Raw genomic sequence first — 14,441 nt, 5'->3', positions numbered from 1 at the left:
GAATAGGGGTTACTGTCTCCATTGCTTGTTTTTGTCAGGTTTGTTGAAGATCAGATAGTTGTAGGTGTATAGTCTTATTTCTGGGTTCTCTATTTGACATATGATACTGGTGTCTTGTGGGCATACAGGAAGGCTGTTTGACATCCTACACAGACAGGACAGCCCCACAACAAAGATAATACAGCCTGAAATGTTAAGAATGTTTGAAAACCCTAATTTATGTCTTTAATTTCTCTTAGTAATGTTTTTTTCATTTTCAGTGTTGGGATATTACACATTTTTGTTAGATAATTCCTATTTTGATGGTATTGTGAATGGTAGCTTCAAATTCCATTTTCTAATTATTGCTAGTGTGTGTGTATGTATGTGTTTATGCATAGGTGTGTATGTGTATGTATTTGTTGTTTTATATGCCTCTTATGTTGTCTTTATATGTTTCCATTGTTTTTTATCTTTCATTTTAGAGGTACCTCTTTCATCTCTTTTTCTCCTTATGATTTTTTATTGCTGTTTAAGAGACTAGGATTTTTGTCCTGTAGAATTTCTCACAGCTTGAATTTGGCTGATTCTCTGCCATGGTGGTGTTCTGTCCCCATCTTTATGATTATTGCCTCCATCTGTTAATTTATTAGGAGCTGCAGAATGATGATACTCTAATGCTATCATTTGCTTTTCATTTGTTAGCCCAGGATACTTTTGTAAAGGGAAACTCTTCCTTCTTCCACCACCCCAACTAATTGGTTAGTCTGAGTTCATAGAGAAAAAAGCAGGGCAAGTGCTTTTTCTTTCCCTTTTTTATCAGTTTTCAAAATAATGAATTGGTTCCTTAGGATCTTCCACAGACAGCCAGTGAGATTTTTTTTTTTTTTTAAATTAAAAGTATCAGCTGGGTGTGGTGGCTCACGCCTCTAATCCCAGCACTTTGGGAGGCCAAAGCAGGTGGATCGTAAGGTCAGGAGTTCGAGACCAGCCTGGCCAACATGGTGAAACCACATCACTACTAAAAATACAAAAATTAGGTGGGTGTGGTGGTACGTGCCTGTAATCCCAGCTACTCAGGAGGGTGAGGCAAGAGAATTGCTTGAACCTGGGAGATGGAGGTTGCAGTGAGCCAAGATTGCACCACCAGCCTGGGTGACAGAAGGAGATTCCATCTCAAAAAACAACAAACAAACAAAACTTAAAGTATCATTATGAACTCATGGTTTATAATGAATTTAAACTTACTTGATGTTTCAGTTCATTGATATTTCTACCCTCAGGGATGATCAGTTGTTGCGTCTTTGGCTAGTAGGAAACCCTTCAAAACCCTAATATGTTTTTTAAACTTCCTTATTTTCTGTGATGACATGATATTTCAAGCTCTTCTGGAATATTTCTTGCCCCTAACCTGGAATCAGCCATTTCTACAAGAAGGCATGGTCTCTTTTCCTTTCCTGGAAAGGATGCAAGGCTGTGTAGTGCTACTAGGTGATCATTGCTCCCAGGCTTTTTCAGTGGACAGAGCTAGGAAATAGTTTTTGTTTGTTCGTTTGTTGTTTTGAGATGGAGTCTTGCTCTGTCGCCCGGGCTAGAGTGCAGTGGCACAATCTTGGCTCACTGCAGCCTCCATCTCCCGAGTTCCAGTGATTCTCCTGCCTCAGCCTCCCGAGTAGCTGGGATTACAGGTACATACCACCACGCCCAGATGATTTTTGTATTTTCAGTAGAGACAGGTTTCACCATGTTAGCCAGGCTAGTCTCGAACTCCTGGCCTCAGGTGATACTCTCGCCTCAGCCTCCAAAAGCGCTAAGATCACAGGCGTGAGCCACTGTGCCCAGCTGTATTCTTTTAAAGATAAAAAATTTAATGAGTTTGCTTTTATTCTTCCAGTTTGTATTCTGGACTATAAGATTTAAAAGTTTGTTTCATCCTTTTTCCTATGCACAAAGTCCTGGGTCGCAACAAACACTGACATACTTACTGATTGCTTTCTTACCTGCTATGACCCATACGACCCAGCAGCCTTAGAATAACAGTACCCACTTCTCCAGTAAGAATATGATTACTGAAAACAGATTAAGATTTTTCTTTTGGCCACCTTTTGGGGTCAGTTTTAAAGGGTATTTCACAATATGGATATACTGTCAGATTATTATGTTGTAAAGTCTCTTGGAGTAGTGCTGCTCTAGTGTTATCAATTGGATTTGCTTTTAGGGATACTTTATTCACTTTTTTTTTGACTTTAGGGATTGCATTATTCACATTTGATTTAGTATTGTGAATAATTTTTACATGATTTCAAAACAAAACGATGGATAAAAGGAGCTTCATTTCCATCCTTGTTTCTTCTTCCCTATTCGCCTCCCTCACTTATAGTATCAATTTCGAAAAAAATGCTATAGATTATCCTACCATTGTTTTTTTCAATATCAACAAATACGTATATATGTTTAGTCTTCTTTTAAAAAAAATGGGTTTTTCACTATGGCTTATTTCACTTGCCCTGTTTTTTGTGTATCTTCTGGTATTTAGAAAGGTTTGTGTTTGGGTTTGAATGCTTACCTTTGTACTCAGCCTTCACATGGCACTCTCACTCCCCTCTTGTTTGGTCTTTGTCTGTTGGTTCCAAATATGAACAGTATCAAAATGAGCTGGGAGCCTATTCCTCCCCTTCCACAACACTGGTTTTGAACTAAGGACCTTCATACTCTTTGGGAACATTTCCAGATCTCCAAAGTGAATGCATTTTGTATAGAGAAATGTGTGGTCCACAACTGATAATTGATTAGGATGTGGTAAGTTAACTTAGGGTCACTTGTTAAAAAAAAATACAAGTGGGCTGGGTGTGGTGGCTCACGCCTGTAATCCCAGCACTTTGGGAGGCTGAGGCGAGCGGATCACTTGAGGCCAGGAAGTCAAGACCAGCCTGGCCAACATAGTGAAACCCCGTCTCTATTAAAAATACAAAAATTAGCCAGGCGTGGTGGCATATGCCTGTAATCCCAGCTACTTGGGAGACCGAGGCAGGAGAATCGCTTGAACTGGGGAGGCGGAGGTTACAGTGAGCTGAGACTGCGCCATTGCACTCCAGCCTGAGCGACAGAGGGAGACTCGGTCTGAAAAAAACAACCAACCAACCAAGTACCAAGTGAAATGTGTTAGATTGAGCTGTTCTACCAGGGAGTGATGGGCAGCCTGAGAGGACACCCACCTGTCCCGCAGTGCATTATCATGTGCCTGATGCACCTGGGTGCTGTGTGGGATGCAGACAGTTCTTTAAGGAGGTAAAATGCTTTCATAGGGCTGGTTTCTATGGTTCCTCCCCCCCACTTAAGTGATAAGATGGTATATGAAGTCATAAGGGCCAGGTTAGGTACCATGAATAATTAATTGCCACAGCTCTCAGTAACCTAATTTTAGAAGCAGATGTGGCAATAGTAGGCCCTGGTTTCAGTTTCCTTCATTTTGCAAATGGCAAAGTGGCCAATATGTAAGCAGGGAAAGGGAAAAGGAGGGAAAAGCCATAGTACTCAGCACTTGATTGAGACGTGTCTGGTTCCTGAAAGGCAGAGTTAGCTCTGTGTCATCCCTTTCTTCACTGACTTGGATTTGCGGAACGCCTGCTGTGTGTAAGGTGGATATTATATATGCAGTAGGATAGGGTAGGAGCTTGTACTGTTATGCCCATATAGTGCTACGGAATGAGAAAAACTAACATATTTTGAGGCAGATTGTGGGGATGACAGACACTATAAAAGTGTGCCGTTTGAGCTAGGTTCATGGGTGTGAGTGATGGTTAGGGATTCCTCACAAGTGAATTGACCTTCCTTTTTTTTTTTGAATGTAGGTTTAAGTAACCTATTAAGTGGGATAAGCAGACTATTATTAACTGTAGAATTTAGGTAGGTACTAAGTAGATGAAAAAATGGTAGCAGAAGTTTAATGTTAATGTTAAATCAAGTCCTGGATCTCACTCACATTGTCTCTTTCTCTGAGACTCACAGAGTGCACCAAGAGAAAAATGAATGTGTGTACCCTTTATCTCAGTAGTGCTACCTCTAGCATTTTATCGCAAGAATGTATTTGGCCTTTTCTGCAAAAATATATGTGCAGGATGTCAGTTAGGCATATGTGTGTGTACGCACACATTGACAAAGTAAGCGTGCACCTTCTCTTTCCCATAGACACACATGTACTCTCACTTTGCATATATTCTGGATTTATAGTAGGAGGTTGAATGTTTCTTGCCTTTTTATAGTGACCATATATTATTTGCATAGTAAAAAAAATCAGTAAAACGATTTTCATTCAAGAAGGTAATTACAATTTGCTTTTCCTTTTAGTGCAAGTTATAGAGATCTGGATTTTGTACTATTTTTGATTTTGAAGCAGAACATTTATATTCTTATATTCTTTAAATTGGTATTGATTCAGTTTCATTTTTGGCTTACAACAAAATCAGATGATTACAAGGGAGGAATGGCTGACTCTTAAGGAGGCATTCCTAAGGTTCTTGGATTGGTGAATGAGTTTGTGAAGTCTGACTCAGTGATGAAACTCTTTGATCTACTCTAGAAACTATACGGATTTTCAAATGTGTTGAACATTTGTAACAAGCTTTGCATTTTAAATATGATCAAACTGGTGTGGCAGAAGATTATTTTAAAAGAGAATAATAACCATCTTTCTTTGGCCATGTTTTTATAGGTGTCCGATTGTTTCTACCTTTTTTTTCTTTTTTGAGACAGAGTCTGGCTCTGTCGCCCAAGCTGGAGTGTAGTGGTGCAATCTTGGCTCACTGCAACCTCTGCCTCACAGGTTCACGCAATTCTCCCTGCCTTAGCCTCCCGTGTAGCTGGGATTACAGACACCCGTCACCACACCTGGCTAACTTTCGTATTTTTAGTAGAGATGGAGCTTTGCCCTGTTGACCAGACTGGTCTCCAACTCCTGACTTCAGGTAATCTGCCTGCCTCAGTCTTCAAAAGTGTTGGGATTACAGGTGTGAGCCACTGCACCCGGCCTGTTTCTAACATCTTTATATTTACTGTGTCAATTCTTTAATAGCCACAATGAAAAAGTTTACTAAGGCAGTGTCTGTTATAATTTGACTTTTTGTTTGCCTTGCTTTGAAGAATCAGAGGCAAATTCTATTTGGGCAGATAGAGTTGTCAACCACCTTGCCTCTTTAACTTCTTTCTTAGGGAGATTTAATCTGCTTGATGACCTTAACTTCTTTTATCCAATTAGTAGGATTACATGTTAATCATGATTTGTCAAATGCTTTTAAAATAAAATTTTACAATGAAAATAATTTTATTTTTATATTTTTTTAACAGAAATCATAGCCCACTAATGAGTTTTGGAGCCAGTTTTGTCAGTTTTTTGGTAAGTTGATATCTTAAGATCTATTGGCATGAAGGAAACAATTATATAAAGTAATGTCTGTTAGTGGCTACTGGTTGTATAGATACACTATTATAGAAAATCTTTTAAAGCTGAAATAAAGTTTTTGCCTATTACCCAATGCCTAGGAAATAATCTGCCTTCCTTAATTTTAAAAATAAATGCTTATATCTTATTTATAGAGTATTATATTTTAATCAAAGTCCTTTTTAGAATAAAAATGTAATGGAAAGACCTTCAGTGATTAAAACTGCATTTGAGGGAGAAAAAAAGGTCTGGGTTTGAATAATAAAGGTTTACTCTAAAATTATTGAGTAAATGTGGACTAGAGGACAAGTTAAATGAGTGGAGCTAACGTTTGTCAGTTAGTATTACATTTCCAAATATAAGTATTTGGGAATAGAGGAAGTGGATTGCAGCTAGGTTTTAAAGTACATTGGGCAATGTGGAAAATGAGATGCTTTGATTTTTCAGAGACAGTTAAGCATCACACAAACTACTTTCAAACACATAATTTTTTAAAAGACTTGAAGAATTGTATAACAACAGGAAAAGAAAAGACATGACAGAAACTGAAAAAGAGAAAGCATTTAGATCTAAGACTTAGAAAGATGTCAGCGAATGGGCATGTCACACACAGCCCGGCATTGCTCAGCCACAGGTACCAGGCCAGCATCCAGTGAGACATTTTTATTCAAGGTATTTATTTCCTCTTATTGCCAGTTAATGCAACAAAAATGTTAAGGGCTATTGTTTGAAAGAATACATTATTCCCAACCTCAAGGAGAATGGTACAGGGTCAGGGTCGTAACTTTAGTTCTCAAATGATTACAAGAGCTATAAACGAGATATATCTAAAAGGTCTTGGCTGAGTCTGGTGGTGGAGGAGGAGGTGAGAAGCAAGGCCACACAGCAGGGCTGAGATTTCAGCAGCATGAGAGGAGGGTGGGGAAGAAGAGTGTGGCAGGGAGGCTTGGGCCAAGGTGATGGTGGTGTGTGGTTTGGCTGGAATGGAGAAGTAGGTTAGAGCCATACTGAGGAAGTCTGAAATGTGAAATGCCAAGATGGAGGTGGTGGAACTTGATAGGAAATGGGGAGCTAGAGACATAGGTTCATTAGGTCCTTCCAAGAACCAGGTATTCTGTAGCAAGTCTCTTTCTGCCCCTGTAAGCCCATTCATCTCAGAAAACTCAGCTCTACTGGGTAGAAGTCACAGGTGTTCAGCAATTTGGTAGATTTCCCCTTCCTGGTTAAATGTGGCCTGAAAAAGCCTACCAGGATCAGGTGCCTAGAAACAAGCTGTCATGGAATTTTGAACCATAGACAATATAAAACAAATCCCTTGTAAGTGAACCCACTGGAATTGCAGTCCCTGGAAAGATTGAATTTTTCCAAGAGTATCTACAAGCTGTTGTTTCATTAGCATTTCCTGTGCAGTACTTGGCGGAGCCAGGGATCCATATGTGGGTAGAATTAAGTTTTGAATTAGACACCATTGTGAAAACTGAATTGAGCAGACCAATCAGAAATTATAGAGAATTTTTGTTGTTGTGTTTAATAACAGCAACAATAAAACTTGTGGAACAGTAATTGCAGGGACATTTATTACTATATTTTTTTCATGATGATGTGATAGAGGTATAGTCTTATTTCATGTTGAGATTATAGTTTCTTTAAATGAATAGATTGTGCTGTTACATTTACATTCTTTTGCTTGCAATAAATAATTTGTTTTTTATTTAATTTGAAGTTTTGTTGTAACAAATTCGCCTAAATTTCTCTCTCTCTCTTTCTTTCTCTTCTCTCTCTCTCTCTCTTTCTAGAATGCCATGATGACATTTGAGGAAGAAAAAATGCAGTTGGCATGTGATGACTTAAAAACTACAGAAAAACTGTGTGAAAGTGAAGAGGCTGGAGTTATTGAAACAATCAAGAATAAAATTAAGAAGAATGTAAGTACTGCGGCTTTAGGTTGTGAACTGTGTGCTGCTTATTTAGAATATCACTTTTGTTCATTTAGAACAAAAACCATTTGCTTGGTTTGGGTATTTAAAATATCGCTGAAAAACCACAATGTTTCTTATGGTTTTTAGCTATATAAAATGTATCTCTTAAAAAACAGAAGGTCCTTTCAGTCATCCAGAGCCATTCAGTGCATGTGCATTTGATATCTTAGAATCATCTTCTACCATAATGCGCTGTGTGGCAAGAGCTGTTTTAATGAGCTTTTCCTATATGTGATTCAAATAGGATATGATGGCAGTTGATGAATAATAGAATTGCATTTTGGTATAATTCTGAAATTCAGCAGTTTACCTTATTTTCCCCAGGCCTCACCAGCCTTTGGTTGCAAATAGTCATAATAACATCATAATCAAGTTTTCCTGATTTTGCCTTCATCTTTCAGTGCAAAAGTGCTAGGCTGTGGAGAGACGTTCTCCTAGCCCTGATATTACTTGGAGTGCTCAAGGTCTCACATATGTCACTGACAAATCAGTCTGTTGGATATAGTCATCAGAAGCCACCTGTCTTCTACTCCTGCATGCCTGTGCCCTGCCTATAAAGCATCATAGGAGAGTGCTTTACCTCTCCTCTTGTTTATAGTGTCTACCATGAGAAAGCCACTGATGGGCCAAGTGTCCCATCTCCTGATGGTCCAGAAGGCCAGAGTTTTTTAGCTTCCTCTCTCTCCAGCCTGATGTCTAATCAATGACCAAGTGCTGTTGACTCTTTTTCTTAAATACCTCTTGAATTCATCGACTATTCTCCATCCTCACTGCCATCTCTGTAGGTCAGACACCATCCCACTTGTCTAAGACACATCGGCATTTCTGCCTCCGGTCTCATGGTTTTGTAATGTAGGGGTCCCAACCCCTGGGCCATGGGTCCATACTGGTCCATGGACTGTTAGGAACCAGGCCTCAGAGCAGGAGGTGAGCTGCGGGGTGAGTGACCATTACCGCTTGAGCTCCACCTTCTATCAGATCAGCAGCGTCATTAGATTGTCATAGGAGCATGAACTGTGCATGTAAGGGATCTAGGGTGTGTGCGCTCATTATGAGAATCTAACTAATGGCTAATGATCTGAGGTGGAACAGTTTTATCCTGAAGCCATTAACCCATACACTCCCAAACCCCCAACCCGGTCCATGGAAAAATGGTCTTCCATGAAGCTGGTCGCTGGTGCCAAAAAGGTTGGGGTCTGCTGCTCTAATTCATTGTTGATAATATAGTCACTAAAATGCAAATTTGTTGCTTTCATGGTTTTCAGTGGCCCCTCTCACCAGCCATTGCCATTATAATAAAGTACCAACTCCCTAAAGTGGCTGCCTTGGCATTTACATTTCCTCTGCCTGGAACATTCTCCTCCCTCATTTCCTGGTTCCTGCTCTTTTTTAGTTCTTTCTAGGTGTCCTTTTCCCTAAGGACTCTTGTTTGAGGCTTCATGCCCTGTGGAGTATGTCTCCTACAGGTCCCGTGGTTCCCTGCCCTTACCCTTAGAGTGCTTCCCACAATACATAGTAATAAGGTCTGTATTTCCTCAGTACAATGAAAGCTTATTTACATGTCTGTCATCAGTATCCAGCACCATGTCTAGCATTTGCATTAATAATTAACATTTGTTGTGTGTCCTTGCAATTTAAAGTGTTTTCACATTTAGCATCTTATTAGGCCTCCCAACAATCCTATACAGTAGTTTTTTTTTTTTGAGACGGAGTGTCAGCACTGTTGCATGGGCTGGAGTGCAATGGCACGATCTCCGCTCATTGCAACCTCCACCTCCCGGGTTCAAGCGATTCTCCTGCCTCAGCCTTCTAATAGCTGGGATTACAGGCGTCCACCACCACACCTAGCTAATTTTTTGTATTTTTAGTAGAGACAGGGCTTTCAGCATGTTGTCCAGACTGGTCTCAAACTCCTGACCTCAGGAGATCCACCCACCTTGTCCTCCCAAAGTGCTGGGATTATAGGCATGAGCCACCGCGCCCGGCCAGATGTTATTACAAATGAGGAAATAAAAGCATCTTGACATTTTTCCAAGTGAATAGAGTAGTGAGTGCTGGGGTTAGATTTGGAACCACAGTGACCATGATGGATTATACTAAAATCTAGAGAAAAGGGAAGGAGATGACTCTGGCATGACTACTGTGTATACTGTTGACATATCTGCAAAAATTCTATTATTTTTTCTGTCATTGTGATAGCATATTGAAAGCTATTTAACTTATTTTATTCAAGTTTACTTTGTACTAAATACAGAGTGTTCTATTCTGGAGTGATTTTTCTTCATTTTAGAAACATGATAAAGACCAACATTTTATAAAAAGTAATTTGACTTTGCATATTTTTATTTATATGACTTATATTTCAAGTACTGTTTGTGATTTATTCAAAGCTAATTTTGAATTCCAGAATATTTTCTCCTTAATGGAAATGTAATCTGTTTCTGATCCTTACATCTCAGTAGCATGCACGAATAGAATGCCCCTAATGTGGCCAGGTACAGTGGCTCACACTTGTAGTCCCAGCACTTTGGGAGGCTGAGGTGGGGGGATCACCTGAGGTTGGGAGTTTGAGAACAGCCTGATCAACATGGAGAAACCATGTCTCTATTAAAAATATAAAAATTATCCGGTGTAGTGGCGCATGCCTGTAATCCCAGCTACTCAGAAGGCTGAGGCAGGAGAATCGCTTAAACCCAGAAGGTAGAGGTTGCAATGAGCCGAGACTGCATCACTGCACTCCAGCCTGGGTGACAAGAGTGAAACTTTATCTCCAAAAAAAACGAATGCCCCTAATGTTATCCTACCTGAAGACAGGTAGCTGCAAAGTTGACTTTTCAGGTTACCTACTTGGAGGAATATATTGTACCTTTAATAATTTTTGTTTTGGATAAGAAAGACTCTACATTGTTTATTTTTTAAAAAAGGTGAAACTCCAAAGTTTTATGTCGCTTTCATATTTCCTATGAATTCAGCTTGTATCCCTTAGAATATTTTTATCTTTGAGTTACAGTGCTCAAACAAACAAAACTAAGTCAGACTAATGGAAATTTGAAGCTGCTAGGTCCATAGGATAAATTTGGTCTTGGCATTGAGTGAATGCCAGATTTCACAATTCCTATGTGAAGTTACTTTGTACAATAACCTAATACTGTCTGGGGGGACTATCGTTGTTATGTGTGATTTATCACTGTGGGCTTTCTTTCCACCAAATAGGTTGATGTCCGAAAATCCACCCCCTCTATGGTTGATCGGCTTCAGAGGCAGATAATCATAGCTGACTGTCAGGTTTACCTGGCTGTGCTTTCGTTTGTAAAACAAGAATTGTCAGGTATGCTGAAGTGTTATTTTTAATGGCTTTCACTCTTCAGTGCACACAATTAGTCATATGCTTTTTTTAGAATGCCTTATATTTCAGTCTTTGAAAACATGTGGCACCTCTTTGGGGCATGATACTGATTTATTCCTGGGGAAATTGAAACCACAAGTGTTTAATGTGTGTTTAGTGGAGGAGTTTTTGTGCCAGAGTCTGTTTCATCCTCTTATCTCAAGAGAATTCTGTCATACTTACAGAAACTGCCGGTGCCTTTTATATGTATGTAGATGTATAATACTTTGTGGGAATCAGATTGTGATAATAACCTTTAAAGTGAAATATAACTGGCTTAAATTTAAGGTTTTCAGGAAGTTGTTATTGAAAGCCTGAGTACCTTCAATGGTTTCAAGCATATTAGGAGATCGTTAAAGATTATTAAAGTTTTGCTAATATAGGGCCAGGCGCGGTGGCTCACGCCTGTAATCCCAGCACTTTGGAAGGCCGAGGCGGGTGGATCACCTGAGATTCGGAGTTCGAGACCAGCCTGACCAATATGGTGAAACCCCTGAATCTTTTAAAAAAAAAAAAATTGCTAATATACTGGAATGACCTGCATTTTAGCAAATTTTAGTGAGGGATATAAACAAATTTCTTAATTAGTTTGTCCAAGACAAATGTTTTCCAGGCTTAGTTTTCATTTCTTAAGTGAAATAGAGTCAAGTCAGCATCTAAAGCTTGTCCTACCAGTGAGTCTAAAATTGACCTAATTCTTTTAATTATGTAGTTATGGGTGTCTCTGATATTGACAGCAGAAACTTGCCACTTTGGTAGATAGAATTTACTTGAAAAAACTGAAAATTCTAAAAGGAAATCAATTAAAATTCACTGTCAGAAAGATAATTTCTCCTAAACCTTAAATGAAGAAGGATATTTCTTTTAAATTAGAACATGCTCTTTCTAGCCTTTCAGAAGCCAGTTTTTCCTCCTCCTTCTCATTTCTCTTGCTCTTTCCATCTTTGTCTCTGTCTCATTCCGAGGATGCTTTATTCTGTTTGGCTGAAGTCAAAAGTGGAATTTAACTTTTATTTTGACCTCTGAGATTTGGACTTCTAAGAATTGATCTTCCTTTTAAAATATGTTCTATGATGTACCTTCACTGTTTGCTTTGGTTCAATAATTTTTTTTCTCTTTAACCCTCTTCTTAGGGCTTTTCTAACAATACCTTGCTTATATGGTCAAGAACTCAAAGTTCATGTGAATTTTCTGTAATGCAATAAAGTCAAATCCCCCGTTTGGAGCTCACTCCTAACTCAGATATAGAAGAGTAGTGGAGCTTATCTGAACCTTGTTGTTCAAGACAGGAGCTCTCCGTGTTTTTGTACTTGCTTTTCCTGACACTCAAGGGCTCTCCTAAGGGACTAATTTTAACCATTAAGAAAATATCTGGCCAGGTGCAGTGGCTCACACCTGTAATCCCAGCACTTTGGTAGGCCAAGGCAGGCAGATCACTTGAGGTCAGGAGTTTGAGACCAGCCTAGCCAACATGGTGAAACCCTGTCTCTACTAAAAATTCAAAAATTAGCCAGGTGTGGTGGTGGGTGCCTGTAATCCTAGCTACTTGGGAGGCTGAGGCAGGAGAATCGCTTGAACATAGGAGGTAGCGGTTGCAGTGAACTGAGATCACTCCTCTGCACTACAGCCTGGATGACAGAGTGAGACTCAAGAAAAAGAAAAAGAAAAGAAACTATCTGTTGAGGGAGGAGGCTAAAGCAAACGTAATAAAAGTTAAAGTGTGAAAGCGTATCAGAACTTTTTTTTTTGAGATGGAGTCTTGTACTGCCTCCCAGGCTGGAGTACAGTGGCACAATCTTGGTTCACTGCAACCTCCGCCTTCCAGGTTCAAGCGATTCTTCTGCCTCAGCCTCCTGAGTAGCTAGGATTACAGGTGCCCACTACCAATCCAGGTTAGTTGTTTGTGTTTTTAGTAGAGACAGGGTTTCACTATGTTGGCCAAGCTGGTCTCCAATGCCTGACCTTGTGATCCACCTGCCTTGGCCTTCCAAAGTGCTGAGATTACAGGCAAGAGCCACCACGCCCAGCCAGAACTTTTTAAATGAGTATATCTGTTCTTCATTTGTTCAGTCATTGATCGATTCAACAAATAATTATAGAGCAAATGCTGTGTGCTAAGCACTAGTTAGATAAGAAAACACAGGCCTAGTCCCTGCCCTCGAGAAGCTGAGAATTATCAGATATTTATATTTAAGATTGTTCTGATTGTAAAATTTCTAAATATTAGTATGGAAAATTTTGGAAAGATAGAAAGCAAGTCATCATCTCTAATTTTACCACTTAGAGAAAATCTCTTTGTTAATAGTAATCTGCTTTATATTTCTCTATTTTTTTTAACAAAACAGTGTCTATAGTATTTTGTATCTTATTTTTTCTTTTCAAATATACTTTGGATATTTTCCCTATGACTCAGTTTCAGAACATAATTTTAAATAATAGCATGTTCATTTATCATATGGATATGCCATAATGTATTTAATCATCATGGACATTTAGATGATCATTGGTGTGTGTTTTTTGGAGTATTAATGAGGTTGAACATTTTTTTGTATTTTATTCATAAACTATATTTCTTTCACAAAGTATCTTCACAGTCTTTACCTATTCTTCTAACAATTTGATACTATTGTTATTTATTCCTGTTTATCATAGTATTTGACAGCATTCTTGGTTCTTCCTGAAGTCCTGTGATTTATTGAACATGATATTGGCCTTGAAGTAAAATTCTCATGGGCGTGAAAGCCTCAGGTTGTCATACACGAATGTCATAGTTATTTGCTTTGTGAATAGATCAGCATTTGTTTCAAACAAACATAACCAACAATGTGCTCTATTTGCCTTTCAGACACCCAGTGGGTTATTAAGCTACAAATAATTTGTTTACTTCATTGTTGGGATCCATATTTCTTAGAAAACATTTTACATGGATAATTTTCTTGGGGAAAAAAAAATCTCACAAAACTTCTCATTGGAGATGTTTGTTACGGGTGGCCCTCCCTAACCCTGGAGCAGGGCAGCACTGAGGGGCCAGGGAGGCACATACGGGCCAGAGCTCTGGTAGGAATGAGCCAGTGTGAACTCTGTAATGGATCATACTTTTTTTTCTTGTGACGGAGTCTCGCTCTGTCACCCAGGCTGTGGTGCAGTGGCATGATCTTGGCTCACTGTACAACCTCTGCCTCCCAGGTTTAAGCAATTCTCATGCCTCAGCCTCCCAAGTAGCTAGGATTACAGGTGCACGCCACCACTCCCAGCTAATATTTGTATTTTTAGTAGAGATGGGGCTTCACCATGTTGTCTAGGCTAGTCTCGAGCTCATGACCTTAAGTGATTTGCCTGTCTCAGCCTCCCAAAGTGCTTGGATTGCAGGCATGAGCCACCATGGCCGGTCAGTGGCTTCATACTTTTAAAAGAGCTTGTGTTTATCTCATTTAAACTTACTTATAATCAATTGCCCCATCATCTCTTTAATTTCTATTACTACTTTATATCTTTTTAATTTACTCTATTATCCAGTGGTCTTTTATTGCGGCAAGAATATATTACTTTTTGGACAAAAAGAAATTATTTTTAAAACATATTTTATGGCACCTACCACCTTGTTTTGTTGTTTCCTTTTCTTCCTTTTGAATTTGAAGAGAGGGCCCATGTCTTTTTCTCA

The 14,441-nt window shown here is 39.1% G+C and overlaps 1 protein-coding gene across 1 annotated transcript in view; it reads left to right on the top strand.

Annotated features, from left to right (window-relative positions):
• TTC39C (tetratricopeptide repeat domain 39C) overlaps positions 1-14,441 on the top strand; it is a 120,944-nt gene that overhangs the window by 49,405 nt on the left and 57,098 nt on the right. Inside the window, exons 2-4 of the mRNA XM_032293182.1 lie at positions 5,323-5,371; positions 7,213-7,341; positions 10,609-10,723. Of these exons, the coding sequence (XP_032149073.1) occupies positions 5,323-5,371; positions 7,213-7,341; positions 10,609-10,723 (293 nt within the window). The remainder of the gene's footprint in view (positions 1-5,322; positions 5,372-7,212; positions 7,342-10,608; positions 10,724-14,441) is intronic.

This window comes from Sapajus apella, unplaced genomic scaffold (assembly GCF_009761245.1).
Source record: "Sapajus apella isolate SASKATOON/1434 unplaced genomic scaffold, GSC_monkey_1.0 scaffold29, whole genome shotgun sequence".
Lineage (NCBI taxonomy): Eukaryota > Metazoa > Chordata > Mammalia > Primates > Cebidae > Sapajus > Sapajus apella.
This window is presented reverse-complemented; position numbering and strand designations above follow the sequence as displayed.